The 25,428-nt window shown below is 40.0% G+C and overlaps 8 protein-coding genes and 4 non-coding genes across 17 annotated transcripts; 8 read left to right on the plus strand and 4 right to left on the minus strand.

The window, feature by feature from the left end:
* Positions 1–130: 130 nt before the first annotated feature.
* LOC106423022 (ELMO domain-containing protein A-like) lies at positions 131–4,074 on the plus strand. 3 transcript variants are annotated; one of them, XM_022693192.2, is made up of 11 exons: positions 131–370; positions 1,239–1,372; positions 1,476–1,556; positions 1,720–1,837; positions 1,924–1,992; positions 2,107–2,222; positions 2,309–2,363; positions 2,441–2,564; positions 2,668–2,715; positions 2,814–2,908; positions 3,014–4,074. In XM_022693192.2, exons 3-11 carry the CDS (start codon positions 1,486–1,488, stop codon positions 3,113–3,115), a joined length of 798 nt encoding a protein of 265 aa, XP_022548913.2. In that variant the 5' UTR covers positions 131–370; positions 1,239–1,372; positions 1,476–1,485; the 3' UTR covers positions 3,116–4,074. The 3 variants fall into 3 exon arrangements, with proteins under 3 accessions (XP_022548913.2, XP_022548914.2, XP_048599351.1); XM_048743394.1 differs by lacking the exon at positions 131–370 and adding an exon at positions 983–1,105; XM_022693193.2 differs by lacking the exon at positions 1,239–1,372.
* On the minus strand, positions 3,818–5,679 carry LOC106423105. The gene is made up of 5 exons (XM_022693195.2): positions 5,373–5,679; positions 5,081–5,295; positions 4,828–5,008; positions 4,578–4,755; positions 3,818–4,361 (listed from the first exon to the last, which is right to left on the minus strand). Exons 1-5 carry the CDS (start codon positions 5,463–5,465, stop codon positions 4,111–4,113), a joined length of 918 nt encoding a protein of 305 aa, XP_022548916.2. The 5' UTR covers positions 5,466–5,679; the 3' UTR covers positions 3,818–4,110.
* Positions 5,680–8,429: 2,750 nt separating this feature from the next.
* LOC106423093 (photosystem II repair protein PSB27-H1, chloroplastic-like) lies at positions 8,430–9,219 on the minus strand. Its single transcript, XM_048743395.1, has one exon. It carries the CDS (start codon positions 9,125–9,127, stop codon positions 8,600–8,602), a length of 528 nt encoding a protein of 175 aa, XP_048599352.1. The 5' UTR covers positions 9,128–9,219; the 3' UTR covers positions 8,430–8,599.
* Positions 9,220–10,174: 955 nt separating this feature from the next.
* Positions 10,175–13,203, plus strand: LOC106423083 (probable protein phosphatase 2C 1). 3 transcript variants are annotated; one of them, XM_013863871.3, is made up of 6 exons: positions 10,175–10,441; positions 11,205–11,648; positions 11,724–12,056; positions 12,128–12,245; positions 12,343–12,566; positions 12,642–13,203. In XM_013863871.3, exons 2-6 carry the CDS (start codon positions 11,415–11,417, stop codon positions 13,080–13,082), a joined length of 1,350 nt encoding a protein of 449 aa, XP_013719325.2. In that variant the 5' UTR covers positions 10,175–10,441; positions 11,205–11,414; the 3' UTR covers positions 13,083–13,203. The 3 variants fall into 3 exon arrangements, with proteins under 3 accessions (XP_013719325.2, XP_013719323.2, XP_013719324.2); XM_013863869.2 differs by having other exon boundaries at positions 10,197–10,578; XM_013863870.3 differs by having other exon boundaries at positions 10,197–10,557.
* Positions 13,204–13,253: 50 nt separating this feature from the next.
* Positions 13,254–13,325, minus strand: TRNAQ-CUG. Its single transcript has one exon. It is a non-coding gene; the product is annotated as a tRNA-Gln (tRNA).
* Positions 13,326–13,369: 44 nt separating this feature from the next.
* On the plus strand, positions 13,370–15,509 carry LOC106422914 (pentatricopeptide repeat-containing protein At1g03560, mitochondrial). Its single transcript, XM_013863695.3, has one exon. The coding sequence runs from the start codon at positions 13,441–13,443 to the stop codon at positions 15,394–15,396; it is 1,956 nt and encodes a 651-aa protein (XP_013719149.2). The 5' UTR covers positions 13,370–13,440; the 3' UTR covers positions 15,397–15,509.
* Positions 15,510–15,743: 234 nt separating this feature from the next.
* LOC106423030 (secretory carrier-associated membrane protein 2) lies at positions 15,744–17,838 on the plus strand. Its single transcript, XM_013863811.3, has 11 exons — positions 15,744–16,018; positions 16,107–16,211; positions 16,288–16,350; positions 16,441–16,474; positions 16,547–16,669; positions 16,735–16,797; positions 16,877–16,970; positions 17,052–17,097; positions 17,183–17,250; positions 17,328–17,376; positions 17,462–17,838. Exons 1-11 carry the CDS (start codon positions 15,965–15,967, stop codon positions 17,609–17,611), a joined length of 849 nt encoding a protein of 282 aa, XP_013719265.2. The 5' UTR covers positions 15,744–15,964; the 3' UTR covers positions 17,612–17,838.
* A 527-nt stretch (positions 17,839–18,365) lies between these two features.
* On the plus strand, positions 18,366–20,962 carry LOC106423111 (H/ACA ribonucleoprotein complex non-core subunit NAF1). 2 transcript variants are annotated; one of them, XM_048743396.1, is made up of 4 exons: positions 18,366–19,369; positions 19,493–19,570; positions 19,644–20,504; positions 20,547–20,962. In XM_048743396.1, the coding sequence occupies exons 1-4, from the start codon at positions 18,581–18,583 to the stop codon at positions 20,838–20,840; spliced, it is 2,022 nt and encodes a 673-aa protein (XP_048599353.1). In that variant the 5' UTR covers positions 18,366–18,580; the 3' UTR covers positions 20,841–20,962. The 2 variants fall into 2 exon arrangements, with proteins under 2 accessions (XP_048599353.1, XP_013719350.2); XM_013863896.3 differs by having other exon boundaries at positions 19,644–20,962.
* A 274-nt stretch (positions 20,963–21,236) lies between these two features.
* On the plus strand, positions 21,237–23,778 carry LOC106422926 (beta-glucuronosyltransferase GlcAT14B-like). The gene is made up of 5 exons (XM_048743397.1): positions 21,237–21,497; positions 21,785–22,424; positions 22,496–22,571; positions 22,646–22,761; positions 23,171–23,778. The coding sequence occupies exons 2-5, from the start codon at positions 21,788–21,790 to the stop codon at positions 23,677–23,679; spliced, it is 1,338 nt and encodes a 445-aa protein (XP_048599354.1). The 5' UTR covers positions 21,237–21,497; positions 21,785–21,787; the 3' UTR covers positions 23,680–23,778.
* A 68-nt stretch (positions 23,779–23,846) lies between these two features.
* On the minus strand, positions 23,847–23,918 carry TRNAD-GUC. Its single transcript has one exon. It is a non-coding gene; the product is annotated as a tRNA-Asp (tRNA).
* A 1,194-nt stretch (positions 23,919–25,112) lies between these two features.
* Positions 25,113–25,256, plus strand: LOC125579703. Its single transcript, XR_007317758.1, has one exon. It is a non-coding gene; the product is annotated as a small nucleolar RNA snoR134 (small nucleolar RNA).
* A 62-nt stretch (positions 25,257–25,318) lies between these two features.
* On the plus strand, positions 25,319–25,410 carry LOC125579694. The gene has a single exon (XR_007317749.1). It is a non-coding gene; the product is annotated as a small nucleolar RNA U36a (small nucleolar RNA).
* Positions 25,411–25,428: the final 18 nt, after the last annotated feature.

Consider the following 25,428-nt stretch of genomic DNA (forward strand, 5'->3'; position numbering starts at 1 on the left):
AAAAACGATTTTCTTGTTGGTTAACTAACTGAGCTGATCACCGTTGATTAGGTTGATAGTAAATGATCTGGACGGTCCAAATGTGCCGAGAATTAATTTGGTGGAAGGGAGAAGAAGGCGGCAACTTAACGGTCCATGAAGAGATTGGCGAGAGGAAACGAAAAAGAGAGCAAAAACACTTCTGGATCACAACTTTCTTCATCCTTTTCAAATTTCTAAAAGTTGCAAAATTACAATGAAGGATTACATTTTTGTTCCTATTTTCTTTTTCTTTTTCTTGTGTTTTTCTTCTTCTTCTCTCTCTTCTTCCTTGTTCATCGTCACCGTGTCTATACCATCTCTCCCTCCTCCATTCCTAAGTCAATAACAGGTAAATTATTTCCCCTCTTCAACATTTAAATCAATCATATCGATTTTTTTTGTAAAACGTTGAAATTTGATCTGAATATCATTGTTTGCTAATGATGTTTTCAAGATGACTGCATTGTAAAGTTTCAAACTTTACAAAACAAGTAATGATAAGAAAACCCCTTTGATTGCGCTATTGTGTTAGTCACACCTTCTATAGACCTTTTTATAATACCAAAATTTTGACTAAATGAAAATGTAAATGATGATGAATTGTTGATTTTTTTGAGAATGGAACATGAATGAATTAATCGTTCATTACCCTTTTGATTTTATCTTGTTCCTTTTTAAAAAAAAAATAACCAAAATTAAGAAAGTAAAAAAAGTACAATGTCAGAGACTTTCTTTAGATGACATTTCTCTCACTACCATATGTATAACAACCTACAATTCTGTTAAGCTTAGCTAAACGTGTTAAATAATCACAAAAATATATCTATTTTTACAAACTCTGACCTGTACGCAACCCAAAAAAAATACTAAAACCTACCTGTGATCAACTTACCTCTGTATATATCTTCACCCATCATTTCTTTACAAGGTTCTTCAGAGAAGTCTAAGCTTTTTTTTTTAACCATAACTACGCATAACCTAGAGTTTTCATTCCAAGATTTTTTTTTTGTTGCAAAACCAATTACTTTTATTCGTTATTCTCATACTAATCTCTGTTTTGATGACTCTTTAATTTGGATTTAGGGTAATACCTAAATTCTTTTTCTACATGCATATTAACTTTTGGTTTTGTGATAAATTTTGTTATCTTGGTTTAAAAGTCTTGTTTTGTTGATCTTCTTTTCTTTAAACATTTGTGCCCCTCTCATGACGTTCAGGAAGCATATATAGGCAATACTTTCCTTCTCGTTTGTCTCTTCACCAAGATATCACCTCTTCCTTATTTTCTTCATCTATAATGTAATGTAACATTATTATTATTTCATCAAATCAAAGACACCATATCAATCTTGTAAGTGACTGAGATCAGTCTAATTTTCTGCTCTTCCCAAATTTTAAAATAAGGTGCTCTGCTAATGTCAAACACAAACATGTGTCTGGATATGTCTATGCAGGTAGAGGAGGATGAAGCGTGGAAAAGGCGACAAAAAGGGAACAAAGAACCGAGATGTCAGCGGTCAAGTAGTTCCGCTCACGTAATAGCTCAACTGGCTAAGTATATATGTTTTAATAAGTATATTTTGTTAGAGATCACGGTGTATCATGATAACACACAAGTGTGTGAGAGAGAGTGATTAGTTTTTTAGTTATTCAGTGACTTGATGATCTATCAGCTCATTATGTGTAAAAATGTTTCAGTGAACCGGTGGTTGTAGCTCCGCCTATGGTTGGAACAAGATCGTGGATAGGAGGGCTCTTTACACGCTCCAGTAGACGTCAAGACAAGTCAATCGACTATACTTTGTCTCCTCTTCAGGTTAAGTTTCATATACATTCACATATATAAGAGTTAAGACATCAGAAATAGTTTGTAACATTTTTGGATTTTGTAATCAATCATAGGAGGAAAGACTTCAAAAGCTGCAAGATCGTTTGCTTGTACCTTTTGAAGAGACACGCATTGACCATCAGGTAGGTGTATTGACCTTATTGTTAAGATGTTTAACGGCAACTAAACAACATGGAGGGATCTTGTTTATGCTTTAATCATCTTGTGAAATGTTTTTTCTTTGTTAATGGCGACAGGAATCACTTAAAGCATTGTGGAATGCATCATTTCCGAACATTAATCTCACAGGCTTAGTAACAGAACAATGGAAAGATATGGGATGGCAAGGTCCCAATCCATCTACCGATTTCAGGTGACATTGTGGTATATATATTAACATAATCTTAAGGGAAATTACTAAGGGGCTAAATCGTGTGTTGTTTAACATTTTGTTTGAAGGGGTTGTGGATTTATTGCTCTAGAGAATTTGCTATTTTCCGCAAGAACATATCCGGTAATTATTTAATAAACATGTTCATATATTTCTATGGCTTTATCTTATTACATGAATATGTATATGAAAATGTGAAGGTTTGTTTCCGGAGACTATTACTGAAACAAAAAGGCGACAGGGCAAAGTGGGAGTACCCTTTTGCAGTTGCTGGAATCAATATCTCTTTCATGCTGATCCAAATGCTCGATTTACAAAACACTCGTACGTCCATGCAGTCCATGCATGTGTAACTCCATCTTTCATGTCCATACATATAACAGTTTTGATTGAAGAACTTTTAAATGATTGTTTTATTGTTATGCAGCAAAGCCGAAATGTCTTCCAGGAATGAATTTTCTCAAACTCTTAGAAGGTAAACATATATATATTCAATACAAACTTATTTCTTCAAGTTAGTGTATGATAATCGTTGAATAATCAATAACCATATCCAACAACAAAAATTTACAGAAGACGAGAATGCATTCGATGTACTATATTGTATAGCTTTCGCGATGATGGATGCTCAGTGGCTTGCGATGCACGCTTCTTACATGGAATTCAATGTATGTCTATAGTTAATCTCTCTCTCTATCTTTTTGATAACACCTGATGATTATTCTTGAAGACTGATGCATGTGTACATATAATAATGTGATTGTATTTATTAGGAAGTATTACAGGCGACTCGGAATCAGCTAGAGAGAGAGCTTTCGTTGGACGATACTCATCGGATTCAAGATCTCCCTGCTTATAATCTCTTGTTCCAATAGAGTTTTCTTTTTTTCTATTTAGATTTATGTGTACATTAACTGGATTTATGAATGAAAAGAAACGATAATCAATGAACCAAAAATAAAATAAAAAGATTGAAATTGAATGATAATGATGCATATCCATCGTTGTTATGTTCTAACATTGATGATGATGATAGTGTGGAAGGAAACTAAGAAGTTAACGTGGAATCTTTGACTTCTGTACTTCAAATAATCAAAACTCTTATCGTTCGTCTTTTAAGTAGTAAAGATCTTCACTCTTCTGACCAAGTGACCAGTATTGTCCGTGTCGACATTAATTTGTTTATGTTGAAAAGTCGGTCTGATGTATGACCTATTGTATATTCGCAAATGAATATTAAAAAATAAGATAATGTTCTTTACGTTTGCATTGGAGTTGGAATTTTGATCTTATCCTCTACATATGACAAAACAGAAGGGATCCCCACTTTAAAACCTAACGTGAAGGATAAGATTCCTTACCAGTTTCAACCACATTCCCACGATTAGTATACAATTCGAAATGTCTATTTCTTGGAGGTGGACGTTTTATTCTTTTTAAAGTAATTTTGATAATATAGTGTACGTAATGATTCGTTTACAGTAGTATGCAATAAGTTTCTCCATTTAAAAAAAAAAAAATTAAAAAAACTGTTAGACATGATTACTACTTCAGTAACGGTGCTGAGGCACAAAAAAAGTTTCAAGTGAAGGATGATGTTATATAAACTTACAAGAAGGCATTTACTCAGTTTCAACACGCAACAAGTAACAACGATTACTCTGTTTCAACAAGACAGCAAACTCTCTATATACCGACATACACTTTTCTCAAAAGGTTAGGTATCTTAAAACGCTATATCCTAACCAAAACGCTACAAAAGCCAGATCACTCTTTTTAGAAAACGCCAGCGGTTCCATAAACAAAGAAAGGATGGGGACTTTTACGATGACAATGAGTAGAAAAACAAACATGGAAACCCGGTTTGTTTTTAGCCACGAGGAGTAGTCATCGACATGGTGCAGAAGTAGTTGAAGTCATGGTGTTGGACCCTAAGCTGTTTTAGCCACGAATCCGCAACGCTACAAAGCGAAGCCAATCTCTCTTGGTCATCGTGGTTGTGCGAAAGCCAGACATCGCCTTGCATCTTGTAAGTAGCCATCCCAAATGGGACCAGAGTTATGTCTTCCCCTTCCTTTCTCATCCTCTCCTTCTCCCCTCCATTCTCTTCCGGCTCCATATCTGCAGTATCATGGCTAAGCATTAACCCCCCATTGTGATTCGAGTTAAATGCAGGGCCGGATGGCCCGGATCTGACATAGACCAGTGAAACATTGGCCTTGGGCCCCAAAAAAGTTTGAAAATAAAATCTTTTTTTTTACGAAAGTTCTTAAGAAATGTTTTAAGCCCCAAAATCTCAAATCCGACATGTGATTACTAAAGAGAGTGTGTGCAGACCTTGAAAAGAAGAAGAAAGAGTGTGGTAAGTGAGGAAACAAGTGGACAAGTCTTTAATGGTTCTTCCCATTGGTATATGATAAATAGGGTACCAAGCAACAGACATCCAGCTAGCTGGAGAAAGATCTACGCTTCTCAACGACATCAAACCCGGATATCTCTGAGCTAACTCATTGATCTGTAATCAAAATCAGTGTCAAAACCTAGCTCTCTCTCATTAGATGGAAACAAGGTTTTTTTTTTTTTTTACCTTATCCATGAGAGGGACTCTAGTATAAGGAGCTGATCTCTCAAAGTACTGGAGATAAAGGTAACCCAAACGATCATTCAGATGCAAGACCCCATTATTGCTCTCAAGCCCTTCCTCGGAGACACTCTCATCGCTACCTGAGTCACTAAAGAGATAGCTTTCCCCATCTTCAGATTCTTCCCTGATCAACAAACCAATTCAATCAAGAAGACAAGATCAAAAGCAAATAAAGATTCCAACTTTTTTTTCAAACCTGATCAAGGAGGAATGAGAGGTGAAAATCTGGATGGCTGAGAGGTAAGGAACGTAGTATTGAACGAGAGATTCGCCGTTGGCGAGATGAATGGGGACGCTAGCTCCGTACGCGCTCCATTCGTCGTAACAATCCCATAGATCACTAAGCCTGAAATACTCTACCTTTTCTCTCTCCCACGGATGCCACAATCGATTTAGGCTTCTCATCTCCGTCTGTAAATCAATGAGGATTTGACAAATGAGGAGATTGACATTTGAGGATCGAAACGTTTCTCAAAAAAAGGACAAACCTTTGGGAGAGATTGGGGAGGGACTAAGGGTGTTGTGCAATGGAGGAACCGATCAAGATTCGATTTTTTGGTTGACCCTTTGGCATTCACCATGATTCTTCTCCAGAGAAATTGAGCAAACGGGGAGGGAGAAGGAGAGAGGATTCTGATTTCTGAGCTTTGACGTTATGAAGGCTGGATTTTTAAGGGACAGACGTAAAATAAATAAAAGGGAATGGAAGATGAGAGAATAAATCGATTCTCTTTAAAAAAAGAAAAATGACAGGAGAAGGACGATCACAATCTAGACGACAATGTGTGTGTGTGTGTGTGTGTGAGAAAGCAATGTCGAATATTGTTTCCTTGTTTGTTTTTTTTTTGTTTTTTTATCCTTTTATTTATCGTGTGATATTCTCTCGTGAAATACTTGATGCCACGCGTCGAGATCTCTTAAGCTGAATAAGAGAAAAAAAAGTTACAGGGAGAAGATGAAAAAAGAAGGTAAAAGCCAGAAAATGAGGGAAAAAATAGAAAAGTTTCTGAACTCTGGGTGAAGGAAAAGAAAGAGATTTTCCTGGGAAAGCCAGAACCTTTTCTCAGGAAAAAAAGCCGTTTGCTTTGCTGGAGACGATCGTTTAGTTTTGCAGTTTTATCTCTCTGGATGTTTTAAAGGATTTGATCAGAGAAGATACAGGTAATGCGGAAAATAGTCAAAGAGTTATGTTTGACCGAGTTTCATCGTCCACCACTCACCACATCTCATTTTTTCTTCACGTGCTTTTGTTGTTACTATATACAGTAGTTTTTTAAAAAGTCAAATCATATCGAAATCTATGCATGGATTGATCTTATATTATACTACTTCATTATTAAGACGTTTTAACCTCAGATATAGTGCGGTACATGGCTTAGAAAAGCTGTTTAAGAAAATATAATTGATGGTTCAAATAACGTATAGTTCTAAATAGCTTTTTGTAAAACAGACGTAAAAACGAAAAAAAATAATTTAGTAATTTATATGGTAAAGAAAATAATATATTCCCACCATATGGAAGAAAATAAATATCGACCTGCAATGGTAACCAAAATTATTAAATATCGTTGACAAGGAGGAAAAACGTGATGCAAGATTATTAATTACTTATTGACCCAGGTACATAAATTAGGCGTAGTGGGTTATACAGCAGCCATCCACCACCCCCGTCATTATTTTACACTAATTAGCTTTAACGTCTTGGAAAGGTCATTAAGCAGTACTAATATTAGAAATTTTGAATGCCATGCACTTACACGTGTTGCTATTAGTTACGTTGAACTTAGCGAACAGCTACAGTGACTTGACTCGAACCAAATCTAATCCAAACAGAGTAATATTTTTTTTTTTTTTTGCCGTCTGAATATATTCATTCATTAAAAAGTTATAATACAACCAAAAAGTATCCTTATCACCCCATTCCTAAGCACCTAAAGCATCGACAAAGCTTTGGGCTCAAACAAAAGAGTTTTACAGCCACCTAAGGTATCCTCTCGCCACATATGACTGAAACCTATCACAGTTAATAACGCTGCTGGCAATCAACCGGGCATCTCTATTTATATCCCCTGTTTCTTTCATGACACTCCATTCCAGCAGCTCCCCAAGAAGATGTCGAAGCTCGCTCACTTTACTCTTGAAGGAAGGCCAAGCCTTTGGTCTATTAATCGCATTCACCAGCATTCCTCCTTCAATAGCAAAGTAAACTCTTTGACACTTAAGGGACACCATACTTTCTATTGCCCACACCAAACTGAGATAGTATGCTTTATCTTTTGTCAAAACTCTTAAAAAGGAGCGTCTACTATGAAGCAATACCGAACCTTCAGAGTTCCTCAGTATCCATGCCACACCAAGTTCCTTCTTCGTATTAGACCATTTCATCCCAATGTTACATTTGACAAACTGCCTCGGTGGAACAACCCATCCGATCTCCTGTCTGCATTGTGGTCTACTCTCCATTTCCTCATCCCTTACCATCTCCTCTTGTGCAGATAACCATACATCAGCTTCGTCAAGAGCTTTTTTACACACTTGCATCCCATCATAAAGGACTCCTTCAAACAACAAAGAGTTCCTATTTTTCCAGAGATACCAAAGTAGCCATGGAAACCTCCCAGTATTCCATCTCAGTTCTTCATGATTCCTCCATACTGTGAAAATGTACCTCAAGTTTGCATATAACGAAGTCTGATCAAATCCATCTCGTGGGTGCGGAAAATCCGAAATTGCCCAGACTTGTCGAGCCAGGGTACAAGAAAAAAAGGACATGGTTGATAGATTCTAAATAAAATAATATACGAGCCATGTGGTAGCTGATTTCACATGTAGACCTACACGTGAGATGTTCGTATGCTTTGGGTGGTTGTGGACCTGTGGTCACTTAAATACTAAAACTACCAAACCACACACTTTGTGGGCTTTTAAGATGGGCCATATTAGATGCTTTCATAAACTCTGACCATTAATGCAAGTCTACCAGTTTTTCGGCCTTTGGGGGAATTTGGGCATACCAAAAAAAATGTAATTTACACAATTTTTTTTTTTTTTTTTTAATTTACACAACTACAATTCAAAACAAGAGTTTAAATAAAATTTATAGGAAAATATACTACATTGGAGAGAGTTATATCTTGCGCAGAAATCGAACTTTTGAGTTATGACCCATAAACAAAATTTGTAGGAAAATATACAACCATGGAGAGTTGTATCTTGTGCAGAGATCGAGCTTTTGAGTTATGGCCCATAAACAAAATGTTGGACCAAACTTAGAGTTAACACTAGTTTGATGATCCATTGTCTCTGCAGCAGTGCAGTTCTTCATAAAGTAACTCAAGAATGATCTTTTATATAGTACATTCCATATATCAAGAAATGATACTTTTCCAATAAAAATTGTAAACTGTAGATTACAAATGTGTCATCTTCCTCATGTTAAATGATACTATCTATTAGGGACTACTTCAAGAACACTGTTAGAGAGGTAGTGCTCACAAACAATGAATATCAACAATTCAACATTTTAATTAGAAAAATGGAATTCGTTATTGTGAATGATAATTAAGTAAATGATCATGAAAGTATTTTACAAAAACAAACGAGCAAATTCAAGTTTCTCTTCTCATATAATCCGATATGCATTTAAAGGTAAAAAGAAAACTTCATCGACAAGGAACTGGAGAAGAAGAAGAAATGGTTAGGTCTCACAGTAAATTTATCTTCCTCTAGAGAGAGCTTTCTCAGCAGTCTCCATCTCTTCAAGAATCCTCGCCTTCCTCTTCGCCGGGATCGGAGCCGTCGGACCAAAACTCACATAATGTCCAGACACTGCATTCAACGCCGAGTAAATATCCCTGAAAGAAGCTTTCCCGAGAAGAGCTTTCTCCTTCCTGTACTTAGCAACCCACGAGTTCGACACTTCTCTCAGCTCCGCCACCGCATCCGCCACATTCGGATCTGTCCTCTCCATCGAGAGCGTCGTCCTAACTTTGGAGATCACCGCCGACGTATCTTTCACGTACTCTTCGTCTTCGGCGGCAGAAGCCGGCGGCGGAGCTAGAAACGGGAGAGATTGCGTTAGAAGAAGCGTCGATGCGGCGGATAAGGAGAGTACATCGCGGCGAAGGAGGTTGTGGCGACGAGGAGGAGGGAGAGGAGGAGATACGGAGGCGGTGATGATCGGTTTATAGGGTGGAAGAGGACTGGGCTTCAGAAGAGTGGCTGTCGCTGATGCTGAAGCCATTGTCGGAACTCGGGGAAAGGTGTAAGAGAGTGAACAAGAGTTTTGTGTGTTTTGTAAAAAATGTCTTCGGAGTGCTGGATGTTTGACGCGTGTCCTTATCTTCTTATCCAGATTGGATGATGAGAGATATGGAAGATCCAAGTCCAGCAATGGAGTCTCTCTGTTCTAGATCTTCTGTGGTCCCACTGCCAGGTCAAGGTCTTGTCTTTTTTTTTTGCGGTTGGGCCTCTTTTGTTACCAAAGGCCCATTTGTTTAAATAAAATAATGGAGGCCCATTATTCTAACACTACCCGATGAGTGATCGACTCTCATTTGCATGGATAGACTCTATGATAATGCAATTGAAGGATTAACTTAGAGACCCACAAATCACGTGACATTCTATAATTTCTATTGCTGTCATACACATGGGATGATGAACTTTTATCCCTCACTCTTTTTCAAAGTTGATTATCATAAACTTTCTAATGAAAAAAATATAATAATTAGAAACTTTGGCATAAAAAGATAAAAGAGCTTTTATAATAAAGAGTGTATTCAATTGGCCAGGTGTGAAAAGAGAAAAAATACGCGAAAGGTAAGGCAAGTAGCCTACGTGAGAAGTCCGTGAACCATACGATTTGTCAACACATAACTAAGTGGGAAAGAAGCTGCGTGACCTGTGTCATTAACTTTTTTTTTTTGTTGTTGTTGAAATCACAATCGAAATAAATACCTAAGTTATGTCTTTTGGATTTCATGATTTCTAACCACATGAAAATGATTTATCTATTTTAAATTTTAATATATTGTGGAGTTTAACGATCCATCAATGTTTGCATTTCGATCTTTTACATGTCGACTACCAACCATATTGTCTTTCTCAAAAAAAAAACACCTACCTCTATGTTTTGTAATATGAAATCAATGTCTCAGTGTTGTAAAAAGGTGAAACTTTAGTAAGTTGTAAGACTTTAATAAATAAAAAAATAAATGTAAGAATAGAAAGTTATGAATAGTATATGATTAGAGCATGGGGGGGGGGGGGGAAGGCTATGATTTGATATTACATGAGAGAAGCGAAAAAAAAAAACCAGAAAAGATTCTGTGGGAGAAGCTCTTTGTTTTTTATCTATTTCTTTTTGCTCGTTCGCTTTCTTGAATTTAATGAGATCTCACCCATATCTCCGACGACTACAACTACTTCACCAATCACACACAACTCTCCCATCTCTCTCTCTAATCTCTTTCGCACTTCAAACTAGTCACTGTCTCTGCATAATAATAATTATTATTCATTATTTCCAGACGTTCACCTCTATCCCCTCCCAAAGGTTCGTCCTTTTTTGCTCTGATTTGCTCCAAATTTCTTCAAAATTCTTTCGTTTGTTTCTCTTTCTGAATCTTACCACTCTCGCGTAGACTCTGTGTGTAATCTCATCTTTGCTTGGTTCGTTCTCTGCTCTGATTGGTTTGTTGTCTTCTCCTTTTTCTCAGTCTGCATTTGTTTGGAGTTATCGATGAAATTATGAGAAACTTTCTCAGATCCCGTTTATCTGAATCTGATTTGTGAAAAAGTGAATTGCTTTTCCACTTAAAAGATACCACCTTTTTTTTTGCCTTCATTCATCTGTTCATTAGAATATTCACTTCAGTGTCTACTCACAATTACCCTGTTTATAGACATTTACAAGAATCTAGGGGTTTTTCACAATGTGAAAGACAGTTTGTTTGAGAAAATTGCAATGAAAATGAAAATGTACATTTCATAATTTCATTCATATTGCAATTTTCCCCATAAGAATCATATGTATCTTTAACACTAATGGGGGAAACTCTCTGTTCTTGATTTGCATGTCTTTTCTGTTTTTCCTGTCTTTTTGATCCTTATTTTGATTTAACTTATTATCAAGGATTAGTGAATTGGAACAATAAGAGTCTTAAGGCTGGTTCAATGACTAAACAATTAGGACAGGCTGTTTAGTAATATATACTATATATTTTCTATTGCAAAGATCACATGTTGGAGTCTGCTGTTCTTTTGGAACTTTGCATTAAACAATTCACTAAATCATTTTTTTTCTACAATGTTTTCAGCTGACCGGTCCATACATCATCATTGACCAAGATTCCAAGAGAAAGGTTTTGCCACACACAGAGATTTTTTAATTCAAACTTGTGTGAAAGCTCTTTGATTTTGACCAAGTGTGTTGGTAAAGCATTTACATTGAGGGATCTGGTGGGAGTCTTTCTGTCTTATATCACTCTGCGATCAGATTCATTATCTTGTGCTTTTGCATTGACCAAATGGGAGGTTGTGTGTCCAAGAGCAACGAAGAGACTATGTACCGTCCCTGTCTCGGGATGGGATGCTGCGGGAGCAAAATGGGGAGGAGAACCTCTTCAGGCCGCATCGTTTCTCTTAACAACTTGGTCTCTATTCCTAACCGGATCACCAGCAACGGGAAGAGCAAGAGTTCTTGCATTTTCACTCAACAGGGACGCAAGGGAGTCAATCAGGACTCAATGATCGTGTGGGAAGTGAGTCTCTTCTTCTTCTTCTTCTTCTTCCTCAATGATGTTTACTAGAGGCTTACTTGGTGTGTGTTTCTGTAGGATTTTATGTCTAAAGATGTGACGTTCTGCGGTGTTTTCGATGGACACGGTCCTCATGGCCATCTAGTGTCTCGTAAAGTGAGAGAATCGTTGCCTGTGAGGCTACTCTCTTTCGTTCAGTCGAAGCAAAACGGCACAAGCAAATCAGATAGCCAAGAAGCTGCTGGCAAGGAGAAAGAAGAAAAGGAAGAAGCTAACGAGGAGGATAAGTTGAAGCTCTTATGGGAAGAAGCTTTCTTGAAAGCTTTCAGTGCTATGGATAAGGAGCTGCGTTCCCATCCTAATGTTGAATGCTTCTGCAGCGGCAGCACTGCTGTTACAGTCATCAAACAGGTGAACTTGGTGACAACAAAAGATCTTTTTTGTTTCTAAGGATTGGTTTTGATGTGTTTTGATTGTTTAAGGGGTCAAACCTATTCATGGGAAACATCGGAGACTCTCGGGCGATACTTGGTTCCAAAGACAGCAACGATTCAATGGTTGCAACTCAGCTAACAGTTGACTTGAAGCCTGACTTACCAAGTATAATAATGCTCTCTCTCTCTCTATATATATACTTTTATCTTCGTTTTGTCTGATTCTTTTTGTTAAATGATGTTACTGGTTTGGTTTCTGATAGGGGAAGCAGAGAGGATCAAACAGTGTAAAGGACGAGTGTTTGCGCTGGAAGACGAGCCAGAGGTGCCACGAGTCTGGCTACCATACGATAACGCTCCTGGATTAGCCATGGCTAGGGCCTTTGGTGACTTCTGTCTGAAAGACTACGGTGTGATTTCGGTTCCCGAGTTCTCTCACCGTGTTCTCACAGATAGAGACCAGTTCATTGTCTTGGCCTCTGATGGAGTAAGTAAACAAACCACTGAAACTCTTTTTTTTTTGTCAGTTCTTTAATTTCTTTTTACTGATGCTTACTGATAGGTATGGGATGTGCTAAGCAACGAAGAAGTGGTTGAAGTGGTAGCGTCAGCTCCAAGGCGAGCGTCAGCAGCTAGGCTAGTGGTGGATTCAGCTGCACGAGAGTGGAAACTGAAGTACCCGACTTCGAAAATGGACGACTGTGCGGTTGTGTGTTTGTTTCTAGACGGGAAGATGGACTCGGATTCGTCAGACTACGAGGAGCAAGGATACTACTCGTCAGCAACCAACGCAGTAGAAGAATCAGAGGAAAGCCAGGTGAATGCAGAACCGTGTCTTCAGAGAAACGTCACGGTCAGGGCGTCAACAGAATACGGTAATGTGAATGCAGAGAAGGAGAAAAAGAGTGAAGGTGAGCAGAACTGGTCGGGACTAGAAGGTGTTACTCGAGTGAACTCGCTTGTTCAGCTTCCGAGATTCTCTGGAGAAGAAACTAAGACTTGAGTTTTCATTGTTCTTCACGAATTGATTTTTAGTTCCTAAGAAAAAAAAAAGTTTGCTGGTTGAATCTTATGCCTAATCAATCCATAAAGTGTAAATGTCTTTAGGTGCTTGGTTTGCTCCTTATGCTTGATTGTTCAAACTGTTTAAAAAAAGCTTAAAAAATAAAAAGAAAGGTCCCACCGAGAATTGAACTCGGGTTACTAGATTCAGAGTCTAATGTCCTAACCGCTAGACCATGGGACCGTTGTTAAACCTCGCTCATTAAAACTATAAAACCTAACAAAAAGATAATGTTTCGAGCACTGCTATATGACGAATGTCGCAGCCGCACTGGTAAACCACCTGAGAAAAACCACCGATGCGAAGACTTTCCCGGAAACCCTTTTCCGTTACTCCTCTGAATCGTCCGCGTAGCTCTTCAAAATGCTTCTATCTGCACAAAGGCGGAGACTTTTTGTCGGAAGGTTCAAAAAGTGTCAGGTGGCTGTTCAGTGGCGGCAGCTCACTTCCTCCTCCGGAATGGATTGAACCCTTCAACGACGTCTCCGATCTAGTGAAAACCTCTCGTAGCCTCAACCCTTCTCCATGGGTGAGCCAAATTCTCAACCTTTTAGATGGTTCGGAGTCAATGGAAGCGAATCTCGACGCCTTCTGCCGTAAGTTCCTCATCAAACTCTCCCCAAATTTCGTTACTTTCGTGTTGAAATCCGACGAGGTTCGCGAAGGACAGCAGGGAATCTCTTGGCGGTTCTTTAATTGGGCTGGTAAGCAGAAGAAGTACACTCATAACCTCGAGTGTTACGTCTCATTAGTTGATGTTTTGGCTATTGCAAAAGATGTGGATAGGATTAGGATTCTCTGTGGTGAGTTGAGACGAAAAGAGTTTGCTTTGAGTGTTTTTGCTTCGAATGAGCTGATTAAGAGCTTTGGGAAGCTTGGAATGGTGGAGGAGTTGTTGTGGGTGTGGCGTCAAATGAAGGAGAATAACATTGAGCCTACTTTGTACACTTACAACTTCTTAATGAACGGTTTAGTCAGCTCTACGTTCATTGACTCCGCGGAGCGTGTTTTCGAGGCTATGGAGAGCGGGAGGATCAAGCCTGACGTAGTGACGTACAACACGATGATTAAAGGCTATTGCAAAGCGGGACAGACGCAGAAAGCTTTGGAGAAGGTTAGAGATATGGAGACGAGAGGCCTCGAGGGTGATAAGATTACTTACATGACTGTGATCCAAGCGTGTTACGCTGACAGTGACTTCACCTCTTGTGTGGCTTTGTATCAGGAGATGGACGAGAAGGGGATCCAAGTCCCGCCTCACGCGTATAGTTTAGTGATCGGTGGGCTTTGTAAAGAAGGGAAGTTGAACGAAGGGTGTGCTGTGTTCGAGAATATGATCAGGAAAGGAACTAAACCGAATGTTGCTGTGTACACTGTTTTGATAGACGGTTATGTGAAGTTCGGAAGCGTTGAAGACGGGCTAAGGCTTTTGGGGAGGATGATTAGCGAAGGGTTTGAGCCTGACGTGGTGACTTATTCGGTTGTTGTGAATGGTTTGTGTAAAAGCGGGAGAGTGGAAGAGGCGTTGGAGTATTACAAGACGTGTCGGTTTAAAGGTTTGGCTGTTAACTCGATGTTTTACTCTAGTCTTATAGACGGTTTAGGGAAAGCTGGGAGAGTAGATGAAGCTGAGAGGCTTTTCGAAGAGATGGGATGCAGTAGAGACTCGTACTGTTACAATGCGCTCATCGACGCGTTCACTAAGTCAGGGAAGGTTGAGGAAGCATTGGCGTTGTTCAAGAGGATGGAGGAGGAAGAAGGCTGTGACCAAACGGTTTATACGTATACAATACTCATCTCGGGGATGTTTAAAGAGCGTAGGAACGAAGAGGCGTTGAAGCTTTGGGAGATGATGATAGACAAGGGGATTACGCCGACCGCAGCTTGCTTTAGAGCTTTGTCGACAGGACTTTGCTTGTCGGGGAAAGTGGGGAGAGCTTGTAAGATTTTGGATGAGTTAGCTCCGATGGGTGTGATTCTTGACGCGGCGTGTGAGGACATGATTAACACGCTGTGTAAAGCTGGGAGGATTAAGGAGGCTTGTAGGTTGGCTGATGGGATTACTGAGAGAGGGAGGGAAGTGCCTGGGAGGATAAGGACTGTTATGATAAATGCTTTGAGGAAAGTTGGGAAGTCGGATTTGGCTATGAAGCTGATGCATAGCAAGATTGGGATTGGGTATGAGAGGATGGGGAGTGTTAAGAGGCGTGTCAAGTTTAGAACTTTGCTTGAAAGCTTTGATCATGACTTTTAAAGATTTTGGTGTGTGCTTGCTTTGGTTGTAACATGTTAACATGTTTAACCAGAAAAATTATAATATTGATTTAAACAAGTAGTTTTTTTCTGTATAGTATAAGCTTCATTGTATAGTTGAGCTAATGTAGACTGTGGTGATAAACCAACAATATAATGGTCTGTTAAGCTGTTACAGGTGAAGTTGTGACATGTGACTTTTTAGCCACTAACCGCAAAGTTCGGAGTCAAACCTTTTCAAAGTAGTTAGTTAAATGGTTAGTTAATCTCACTGGTCCTTAAAGGTACACGTGTTAAATTCCCAACTACATTGATGAACCAATTGATTAAATTCAGTAAACCGTACCAGATTGTGAAACTTTCCTGTTGAATAGGTGTTGAAACGAAGAGAGCACCCTTTAAAATGCCTTGAAGTTCTCTGGCGCGCACAGGTGGTGGCACTAGTTTTGGTTTCTCTCTGTGACTATTAAGTACTCCTTCGTTGAAACCATTCTCACTACATTCTTGATTTCTGTCAACATCCAACGACCCTCTAAAACTCTTTTCTTGATCTAGTAAGAGTCTACAAAATGGCACGCAACGATCCTAATCCATTTGCTGATGAAGAGACCAATCCTTTTGCGGTAAGGAGCTATGTTTCTTGAATCAAGAATCAGTGCCTGACCTTTCTGTAATTCTTACCCGTTTGATATCCATGCTCTAATGTTTTAGGATAATAAAAGTGTTCCTCCTGCAAGCAACTCCTATCTCAAGCCGCTTCCACCTGAACCTCATGATCGTGGTTCAACCGTCGATATCCCTTTGGATTCCAGCCAGGTACCACCATATCTTCAATATACCTTCTACATTTTGCCTTTCAATGTTTGCTCAAAATCTGGTTTCTGTTTTGAAGGATCTTCGAGCTAAAGAGATGGAACTTCAGGCTAAGGAGAACGAACTGAAACGGAAAGAGCAGGTAAGTTCTAGTAACTGAGTCTCTCAACACCTACAGTTTCTATGTGAACTGTATTGATCAGTCTTCTTCTTCTTGTCATAATGAATGCAGGAGCTTAAAAGAAGAGAAGATGCAATAGCTCGAAGTACACAACAGTCTATATCTTCTAGTTATACTTCTTTAGGACTATTATCTGATGCTAACTTGTTTTTGGCAGCTGGAATTGTCATTGAGGAGAAGAACTGGCCGGACTTTTTCCCTCTAATTCATCATGACATTACTAACGAGATTCCTATTCATTTACAAAAGATCCAATATGTTGCATTCGCCACATTGTTAGGTAACGCAAAAAGCACCTTAGAGTCTAGACAAAAGTTAACAGACTAAAACTATTGAACTATGCAGGGTTGATAGCATGCCTCTTGTGGAATATTGTGGCAGTAACTGTAGCTTGGATTAACGGAGGAGGTTACTGTTCTTACCACAAATGATTTTGTTATTTTCCACTGATCATGTTCACTCATTTGATACTGATGTAATTAATCAGGTCCCACTATATGGCTTCTCTCAATCATCTACTTCATTTCTGGTGTCCCTGGGGCTTACGTCTTATGGTATCGTCCTCTTTACCGAGCTACCAGGTAGGTTCTATAAGTATATGCTGTAAGGTATTAAATGAGTCAATAATACAATGTGTTACACGTACGTACCTACCTATGCAGAACTGATAGTGCCCTGAAGTTTGGAACATTTTTCTTGTTTTACTTGGTAAGATAAACCTTATCCCCATTGGTAGCTTTCCTCATGCATCAGAGTTCTTTCGATGTTTAACACTGTCTTTGAACTTTTTCAGTTTCACATTGCGTTCTGCGGCTTTGCTGCAGTTGCTCCACCAGTCATCTTTCGAGGAAAGTCCCTCACGTAAGAGTTTTCTTCTATAGGAAAGCATACGAGGAAGTCCATCTGATTCCATGTATTGTTGTTGGTTTTGTGGACAGAGGTTTCTTGCCAGCACTCGAGTTTCTAACTACTAATGTTGTGGTCGGGGTAAGTATTACATCTTTTCATTTTACAAGTACTTAAACTTCGGTTTGCGACAGTTTCTTAACAGTATCTGTTTTCTCCCTTACAGATATTGTATTTTATTGGAGCGGGCTTCTTCTGCATAGAAACACTTCTCAATATATGGGTGATTCAGCAAGTATATGCATACTTCCGAGGGAGTGGCAAAGCTGCACAGATGAAGCGTGAAGCTACAAACTCCATGGTGCGTGCACTATAAAGCCAACACTCAATTCACTGGAAAAAGATATATCAACGGTTGACTTGAGATGAAATATTGAACTCTCCACACAACATTTGACACAAACCCCCCCCTCACTTTGCAAAGTCTAGCCTCACAATTTTTTTCTTGTTTGAATTACTTTGTAAAGACTAAATCAAGTACCTTAAGCCCAAAACTGTGTGGGTTTAATTGTCAAAAACCATTTCTTCATGAATGATAAAAGCAAGATCTCTAGTGGAATATGAACCTTTAGAGCATCCCTATTAGGGGTTCACTCCCCCAAGCTCTCACGTTTTTCAAAAAAAAAAATATTATAATATTTGTAGACCTCACATATTTCATGAACCTGTCTCTCAAAAGTTCTTCATTGTGAACCGGGCTCGTCACTGTTTCGCGGGCTCCACACCACGTGGTGGCCCGCAATTGGTTCAGTAAATTTTTTTTTTTTTTTTAAATCAAAAAAAGAAAATTAATAATTAATTTTCCCAAGACCTCCTCCCCCAGTTTCACTAATGGAGATGCTCTTATAGCTTTCTAATGAGCATCAATCAATTCAGCTCTGTCCAATAGTCTTTTGATACTCATCTTCTCACCATTAACTTACCAACCTTGAGTGGTACTTTGGTTACTAACTTACTTTGGTTCTAAGGCCATGTCATATGAAGTGCACTATGCAACTATATATTATAAAATTAAAATAAAAAATATACCAAAAAAAGAAAAAAAAAAGGATAAATGGAGGAAGAGAAGAAAGGAGACTAAAACCCTAGCGCACACACACACACAAACACAAAACAGAGTCTGCTCCTACTTAAAACCCTAACGTACCTGCCTGCGATTAAACCCTGAGGCCTTTTTTAACCCAACAAGTCGCTGCCTTTATAACTTAGCCGCCGCTTAAACTCTCGAAAGTCATGTTCTTTCACTTTCCTCTCCTCCTCGCCCTCTCCTCTTGCCCTGCTTGACATGGTTGGGTTTCAAGAAGAGCTACCAATCGATCAAGCCTCCAAGGTCAAAACTTTCAAGGACGCTGTTGACTTCCCTTCCATCGACTCCTATCTCGACTTCGATTCCTGCAACTGGCTTGGGAATAATCCGAGCATTGAGGAGTTTGGCGTTAAAGATACCGACTTTGACTTCTTTGAGGACGACATGGAGGAGATCGGGCAAGGAGGTGTTGAGAATCAGAACACGGTTCTGTCTGAGACTATGTTTGAGGTAAAGCCTGAGCTTTGTGGTGGTGTGACTGAGGATATTGAGGCAGCTGAACCAGCTTTGAAAGAGTTGGAACATGATGTTTCTGAGAGCTCTAAGCCAATGGAAGATGTGTCTGCGTCTGTTGATTGTCCCGCCATGAAGAAAACAGATGTGAGTTTGGCTTTAGGGTTGGAGAAGGTTAGTTTGAACATGGGTGATGATGAGGCCAAGGGGAAAAGTATTAGTGTTGCTGAGTCTGAGAGCGAAGCCTCGAGCTCTTCTTCATCTAGCAGTAGTGGTAGTAGTAGTAGCAGTGAAGAAGAAGAGAGTGATGATGAGGAGGATAGTGAAGAAGAAGAAGAAGAGGAAGAGAAGATGGTCATTGTGAAAGAGGATGGTGTGGCAGGGGAGCTTGAAGAGGGCGAGATAGAGAGTGCAGATGAGGTTGAAGAAGATAGTGATGATGAAGTGAATGAGATGATTGCTTGGAGCAATGATGAGGATGATGACCTCGGTTTGCAAACAAAAGACCCTATACGGTCTAAGAATGAGCTCAAGGTACCCCTTTGCTTCAGCTTTTCACATTCACAACCATAGCTATATTGTAGACTAGTAGTGGCTGTTTGATATTACTCTATAGAAGGCTTCTTTGTGTTGAGTAATTTTTTTAAACTTTGGCAGGATCTTCCTCCAGTTCCAGCTGTGGATGTCTCTCTGGAACCTCATCATGTCACGCTCCCTGTTGGAGTTGTTCTTTCGGTATTGTACAAATAAACTCTTCTGTTTAATCTATTAGGGAATCTGCTGGTTAATGTGATTTCTATATATCCAGGTGATGAGCACACAAGTGATAGTGGAGGGAATGGAACAGCACAGTCCTTTGACCGAAGGTTCTATCCTATGGATAACGGAACGCAGAATACCTTTGGGACTGGTGGATGAGATCTTTGGACCTGTGAAGTGCCCTTACTATATTGTTCGGTTCAACTCAGAGAGCGAAGTGCCAGAGGGGGTTAGCCAAGGGACGCCCGTCTCGTTCGTAGCTGACTTCGCTCAGCACATTCTCAACATCAAGGAGCTGCAGAAGAAAGGCTACGATGCGTCTGGAGACAACGACGAGGAGATACCAGACGAGCTTGAGTTTTCGGATGATGAGAAAGAAGCTGAATACAGAAGAATACAGAAGATGGAGAAGAGAGGGATGGGTAATGACCAAAGAAACGGTAACGCAAGAAACAAGAAGAAGAAGAACAGAGATCACCATGGATCTAGTAGCTCTCTATCCTCAAACCGTTCTGATCCTCAGATGGGTGGTCCTCCGGTTTCGAATCATCATCAGCCAAGGCCTCAGATGGATGGTTTTCCTCCAAACAATGGGTCTCCATGGAGACCTCAGAGTAATCAGCAGAATCAGTTTCAGCTTCCTCCTATGGGAATGCCCAATCTAGGTCCAATGCAGATGCCTATGATGGGAATGCAGAATCAGAATCAGATGATGTTCCCACCACAGTTCAATGGTGGTCAGATGCCAATGCCAATGCCTGGTGGGTTGAACTTTTTTCCAGGACAGGGCTCAGCGCCATGGCCTGCATTAAACTGTTTCAACCAACAACAGTTCGGTGGGATGGGAAGGGGTATTCAACATCCGCAGTTACCTAATATGTTTGCTTCTCAAGGTTTTCAAATGCAGCAGCCGCAGTCCCAAATGCAGCGGCCACCACAGTTTCAAATGCAACCGCAGTTCCAACCTCGCCCGCAGTACCAGATGATGAACAGCAACAGGCCACCGTCACCAATGAACCCGCAGTTCCAGATGCAGCCACAGTCTGAGATACGTCCACCATCCCAAGTCCAGCAGCACTCACCAACTAACCCGGAGTCCCCAGTGCAAGAACAGTCTCAAGGGTTTAGCAACGGGCAGTCTTCTGAACGGGGAAGGGGCCACCGTGGTGGTCGTGGCAGGGGTAGAGGTAGGGGTCGTGGTAGGTTTGGACGTGGAAGAGGTCGTGGGCGGCAACAGTCTGGATGAAAAGCTGTTTTGTGTGAAGCATTATGATGTATCAAAATCATGTTTTTTAATTTAGTTTTTGTATGCCAGTTTTGTTTAAACAAACTCAGCTATGATTGAATGATTTTCTATTTTTCCACACATTCGCTGTTTGCTAAGAGTAAAATCAAAACCTTGTACCAAAAGTCAGGTCAAAGCGTTTTCTCTGAAGAGTTTGAAAGAAGCAGCAAACAAAGGAACATTGTTTTGACCTAAAAAAATCTCTAACGCGTTCTTCTAATACGCTGTTAATGCCACGTGTACGACTTTTGCTTGTAGGGTGTGAGTGGTCCACCATCATTAATTTCTCTACTGATTTTGATTAAAAGCTTACGCATCGCAAAATTTTATGATTTTTTAAAAATTAATTGCCATGTCTCTCTGTATGTACCTCCCTGTCTCTCTTTCGGCGCGTCGATTTCACATTATTATCTCTCTTTCAGACAGCTTTGATTCCGTAAGACAATTTCATTTCTCCCCCAAGTTTGTCCGTAAAGGATTGATTTTTTTTTTTTTTTTTTTTAAAGTCTCTTCTTCTCTTTGCCCACTTCCGAAATTAAATCAGAAGTTTGAATTCTTCTTATCCCGTCTGTCTCTTTCTGCTGTCGTTTTCATCGGGACGTGTCTTGTTTCTTTAAGGTAAAATTCAAGACTTAAACTTGAAGTATCTCCCTTCTTCTGTCTGCTGCCTTGCTTTTTTGAAATCCACTTTGGATTGGATCTGACTCAGCTTTATACCAAGAAAAGAGGATTCTCTCTTTCCATTGGCTGCATGCCCAAAATAGTCCTTTCCTTTGGTTTCTAGAGTTCTGTTCTTGATTTTGAATCTGTAATCAGATAGACGAAGCTTTCTTTCTACAAGCAAAAGCTTGAGGCTTTGATGCTAGTTTGTCTATTCTACAGACAACTTCAATCTCCTGTCTCAGGGAATGAGAAAACTGTATAGGAAGCTGGCTTCATTCAAAGACCCATTCACCAGAGCGAAGAGACACGTGAGCTCATCACATTCAGGGTTTAGAGCTTTCAGCGACAGAAGATGGATGTTCCCTTTCATAGCAGCCTCGATCATCTCCATCACCCTCCTCATGCTCTCCATCTCCGGCTTTTACTCAGAAGAAGAAGAATCTCCATTACCATCAGACGCTGTCTCAAAGCCTACTAATGACGACTACTTTGTAGAACCAAGTTTCGTAAAATCAAACCCGGATGTTAATCCAGACCTCCCTAGGCTAGCTTATCTGATCTCGGGGACGAAAGGAGATAGCCACAGGATGATGAGGACCTTGCAAGCCGTGTACCATCCTAGAAACCAGTACGTTCTTCATTTGGACCTCGAGGCTCCGCCTAAAGAGAGGATGGAGCTGGCGTTGTCTGTCAAGAGTGATCCTATTTTTAGTCGGATGGAGAATGTTAGGGTGATGTCTCAGTCTAATCTTGTGACTTATAAAGGTCCTACGATGATTGCGTGTACTCTCCAAGCCGTTGCGATTTTACTGAGGGAGAGCTTGCATTGGGATTGGTTTCTTAATCTTAGTGCCTCGGACTATCCTCTCGTTACACAAGATGGTTAGTGTTACTTACTCATACCTTTATCATGTTAGCTGTGTCTTATATGGCTTTTGTTTATGATTATGTAGATTTGTTGTATGTCTTCTCAAACATGTCGAGGAATGTCAATTTCATTGAGAATATGCAGCTCACTGGTTGGAAACTGTAAGTATATGAACCATAGAAACGAACTCTTTAGTTTATAGAAGTGTGTACTTAAGAGTTCTCTTTTGTTGCAGGAATCAGAGGGCTAAGTCAATCATTGTTGACCCTGGCCTGTACCTGTCAAAGAAGTCTGACCTTGCTTGGACTACTCAGCGACGATCACTTCCTACTTCTTTCAAGCTATTCACTGGTTAGCTTCTTTGATCTTACTAGGCTTGGGTGTTCGGGTGCCCTGTTGGATTCGGTCTGATTGATTTAGATTTTCGGTATTATGTTCATAAGTTTCATTCGGGTTTTACTAGCTTTAAGGTTGGGTTTGGTTCAACTCCTTCTAGATTTGGTTCGGTTCCTTTCGGATTCTGTTCGGATCGGACTATAACTGATGTTTGAAATCGCCCAAAATATTTTTTTAGAAAAACTTACAAAATTAACAAAAAAAAATACTCAGAATATAAAAATTATTAAAAAATCTAATTAAAAACTAGTTAAAACCACCTAAACTAAAAAGTATTCAAAATAATAAATAAACCAAACTACAAAAACATTTAAAAAAAATTAAGAAAAGGTCCTAAAGATAATGTTTGTCTTCATTTTCACAGGCTCAGCTTGGATAATGCTGACACGGTCTTTCCTGGAGTACTGCATCTGGGGATGGGACAACTTCCCTAGAACGATACTAATGTACTACACAAACTTCGTGTCATCTCCCGAAGGATACTTCCACACAGTGCTCTGCAACAGCAAAGAGTTTGTTAACACTGCGATAGGACACGACCTTCACTACATCGCTTGGGACAACCCACCGAAGCAGCACCCTGTCTCTCTCTCGTTGAAAGATTTTGATAACATGGTCAAGAGCAAAGCTCCGTTTGCTCGTAAGTTCCACAAGAAGGACCCTGTGTTGGACAAGATCGACAGAGAGTTGTTGGGGCGGACACACAGGTTCTCACCAGGGGGGTGGTGTGTAGGGAGGTCGGGTAATGGGAGTGATCCGTGCTCTGTGCAAGGGAATGACTCGGTTTTGAGACCAGGACCTGGTGCTGTGAGGTTGCAGGAGCTTGTTCAGACTTTGTCTTCTGAGGAGTATAGGAGTAAACAATGTTCATGAGTGTTTGAGGTTTATCTAGTGATCATGCGAAATCTCATGTTGTACATTACTTTTTGGTTGATTGTTAATTTTGGTTATAGAATGATGATATTCAATGAATGAAGTGGCGTTGCTTAGGCTCCAAGAACAAGCCCAATAAGCTCTTACAACGAAAAAGAAAAAAAATGCGCCGTTGCCGGGGATCGAACCCGGGTCACCCGCGTGACAGGCGGGAATACTTACCACTATACTACAACGACTTTGTTGTTGAGTTTATTTATACAATACTTGACAAACATTAAATATGCTGTTATGTCTTGGTAAAGCTAACATACGTCGTTAATGGCGTTTCGTGAGGTAAGGCCATGCATCCTCGTACGCTTCGAACTGCATTACGATGACCTCTCTCACTAAAAAATTGAGCTCTTACGCGAACCAAGGAAACAATGAACAAGCTCTTAGTCTCTTGGATGCGCGCCACTCAATATGTATGGTAAATGCGTCTCTGTTTCTCACGCTCGCAAACTGTTCGACGAAATTCCTAAGAGGAATGCGGTTGTGTGGAACGCGATGATTTCGCATTACACTCATTGTGGGAAGATCAGGGAAGCGGTGGATTTGTATGAGGCGATGGATGTTATGCCAAATGAGTCTTCTTTCAATGCTATCATTAAGGGTTTAGTTGGTACAGAGGATGGGTCTTCTAAGGCAATTGGATTCTGTAGGAAGATGATTGAGGTTAGATTCAAGCCTAGTTTGATTACCCTTCTTGCTCTAGTAATCAGCTTGTTCAGTCATTGGGGCTCTTCGATTGTTAAAAGAGATTCATTTTAAGAGAATTCAGGGGGTATACGGTTTGTGTGCAAGCAAGGACCATTACTTGTGTTTAGTGGATGTCTTAAGCAGGGTAGGGACATGGGGGGTGGGGCTCTGCTTGGAGCTTGTATGAACTATGGAGAGGTTGAGCCCGCAGAGATTGCTGCAAAGGAATTGTTGAAGATAGAGCCGGAGAATCCGGCGAGTTATGTGTTGTTGGGGAGATATATATGAGTGTTGAAAGACAGGAAGATGGAGGCAGAGAGACTTAGAATGGAGACGAAATAGAAGGAGTAAAGGTTTCACCTGGTAGTAGTTGGTGTGTGTTCAAAGATTGACATGCTACCATTGTTCACTAAATTCTTGCAAGTCACTACACATCTTTAAATTAACGGCTAATGGGATAAAGGGCTAAAGGCTTTTACTATTAGCAAGTGAACATGAGCCAGACCGGCCTGGCCGGACCGGTTAACTAACTGGGGCAATTTGGTCTTTTGGCGTAGTGATTAGGGTTTTGACTAACTAGTGACAGTGAACGTGAACCTCCTTTTTTTGAACATCCCTTCTCCTACATTTCTTCTGTCTCTTGCTATTATCCATTTGTGTTCTTCGGTGTATGGTTTTATTTTCATATGGTTTTGCAGGAGCCTCCCGGGCTTATCTGAATACAAAAACTTGCGGAAGCAAGCCCCAAAGCTCCTGCTAGATTGTGTGTTGCCGTTTGTGTTGCAGGTTTGCCTTTACTCTCTAGGCTTTCTTGTGTCAAAAAAGCGGCTAAATCTCTCATTTGGATTTGTATCTAAATTATTTGTTATTGTTGATGTTGATCAAATGTACTTAGAATTGGCTGTGATTATAAACTTACCCGCGCTTCTGAGATTGATTTCAGTGAAGCATATACGGTAAAAACATGGTTGAATTTCTTAATATGAGCCAAACTTTTTTGTTCATTTT

Source organism: Brassica napus, chromosome A10 (assembly GCF_020379485.1).
Source record: "Brassica napus cultivar Da-Ae chromosome A10, Da-Ae, whole genome shotgun sequence".
Classification (NCBI taxonomy): Eukaryota; Viridiplantae; Streptophyta; class Magnoliopsida; order Brassicales; family Brassicaceae; genus Brassica; species Brassica napus.

What these genes read in the sequence shown, in the direction of transcription:
- LOC106423022 (XM_022693192.2), top strand. Translation starts at nt 1,486, where the DNA reads ATGAAGCGTGGAAAAGGCGACAAAAAGGGAACAAAGAACCGAGATGTC. An exon ending in GGTCAAGTAGTTCCGCTCAC is followed by an intron (nt 1,557 to 1,719) that starts GTAATAGCTCAA and finishes AAAATGTTTCAG; the next exon opens with TGAACCGGTGGTTGTAGCTC. An exon ending in GCTCGATTTACAAAACACTC is followed by an intron (nt 2,565 to 2,667) that starts GTACGTCCATGC and finishes ATTGTTATGCAG; the next exon opens with CAAAGCCGAAATGTCTTCCA.
- LOC106423105 (XM_022693195.2), bottom strand. Translation starts at nt 5,465, where the DNA reads ATGGTGAATGCCAAAGGGTCAACCAAAAAATCGAATCTTGATCGGTTC. An exon ending in CTCCCCAATCTCTCCCAAAG is followed by an intron (nt 5,296 to 5,372) that starts GTTTGTCCTTTT and finishes ATTGATTTACAG; the next exon opens with ACGGAGATGAGAAGCCTAAA. An exon ending in TCTTTCTTCTTCTTTTCAAG is followed by an intron (nt 4,362 to 4,577) that starts GTCTGCACACAC and finishes ATGATACTGCAG; the next exon opens with ATATGGAGCCGGAAGAGAAT.
- LOC106423093 (XM_048743395.1), bottom strand. Translation starts at nt 9,127, where the DNA reads ATGGCTTCAGCATCAGCGACAGCCACTCTTCTGAAGCCCAGTCCTCTT.
- LOC106423083 (XM_013863871.3), top strand. Translation starts at nt 11,415, where the DNA reads ATGGGAGGTTGTGTGTCCAAGAGCAACGAAGAGACTATGTACCGTCCC. An exon ending in CTGTTACAGTCATCAAACAG is followed by an intron (nt 12,057 to 12,127) that starts GTGAACTTGGTG and finishes TGATTGTTTAAG; the next exon opens with GGGTCAAACCTATTCATGGG. An exon ending in TTGTCTTGGCCTCTGATGGA is followed by an intron (nt 12,567 to 12,641) that starts GTAAGTAAACAA and finishes GCTTACTGATAG; the next exon opens with GTATGGGATGTGCTAAGCAA.
- LOC106422914 (XM_013863695.3), top strand. Translation starts at nt 13,441, where the DNA reads ATGCGAAGACTTTCCCGGAAACCCTTTTCCGTTACTCCTCTGAATCGT.
- LOC106423030 (XM_013863811.3), top strand. Translation starts at nt 15,965, where the DNA reads ATGGCACGCAACGATCCTAATCCATTTGCTGATGAAGAGACCAATCCT. An exon ending in AGAAGATGCAATAGCTCGAA is followed by an intron (nt 16,475 to 16,546) that starts GTACACAACAGT and finishes TGTTTTTGGCAG; the next exon opens with CTGGAATTGTCATTGAGGAG. An exon ending in AGCTTGGATTAACGGAGGAG is followed by an intron (nt 16,798 to 16,876) that starts GTTACTGTTCTT and finishes GTAATTAATCAG; the next exon opens with GTCCCACTATATGGCTTCTC.
- LOC106423111 (XM_013863896.3), top strand. Translation starts at nt 18,581, where the DNA reads ATGGTTGGGTTTCAAGAAGAGCTACCAATCGATCAAGCCTCCAAGGTC. An exon ending in GGTCTAAGAATGAGCTCAAG is followed by an intron (nt 19,370 to 19,492) that starts GTACCCCTTTGC and finishes AAACTTTGGCAG; the next exon opens with GATCTTCCTCCAGTTCCAGC. An exon ending in CTGTTGGAGTTGTTCTTTCG is followed by an intron (nt 19,571 to 19,643) that starts GTATTGTACAAA and finishes CTATATATCCAG; the next exon opens with GTGATGAGCACACAAGTGAT.
- LOC106422926 (XM_048743397.1), top strand. Translation starts at nt 21,788, where the DNA reads ATGAGAAAACTGTATAGGAAGCTGGCTTCATTCAAAGACCCATTCACC. An exon ending in CAGCTCACTGGTTGGAAACT is followed by an intron (nt 22,572 to 22,645) that starts GTAAGTATATGA and finishes CTTTTGTTGCAG; the next exon opens with GAATCAGAGGGCTAAGTCAA. An exon ending in TTCTTTCAAGCTATTCACTG is followed by an intron (nt 22,762 to 23,170) that starts GTTAGCTTCTTT and finishes TCATTTTCACAG; the next exon opens with GCTCAGCTTGGATAATGCTG.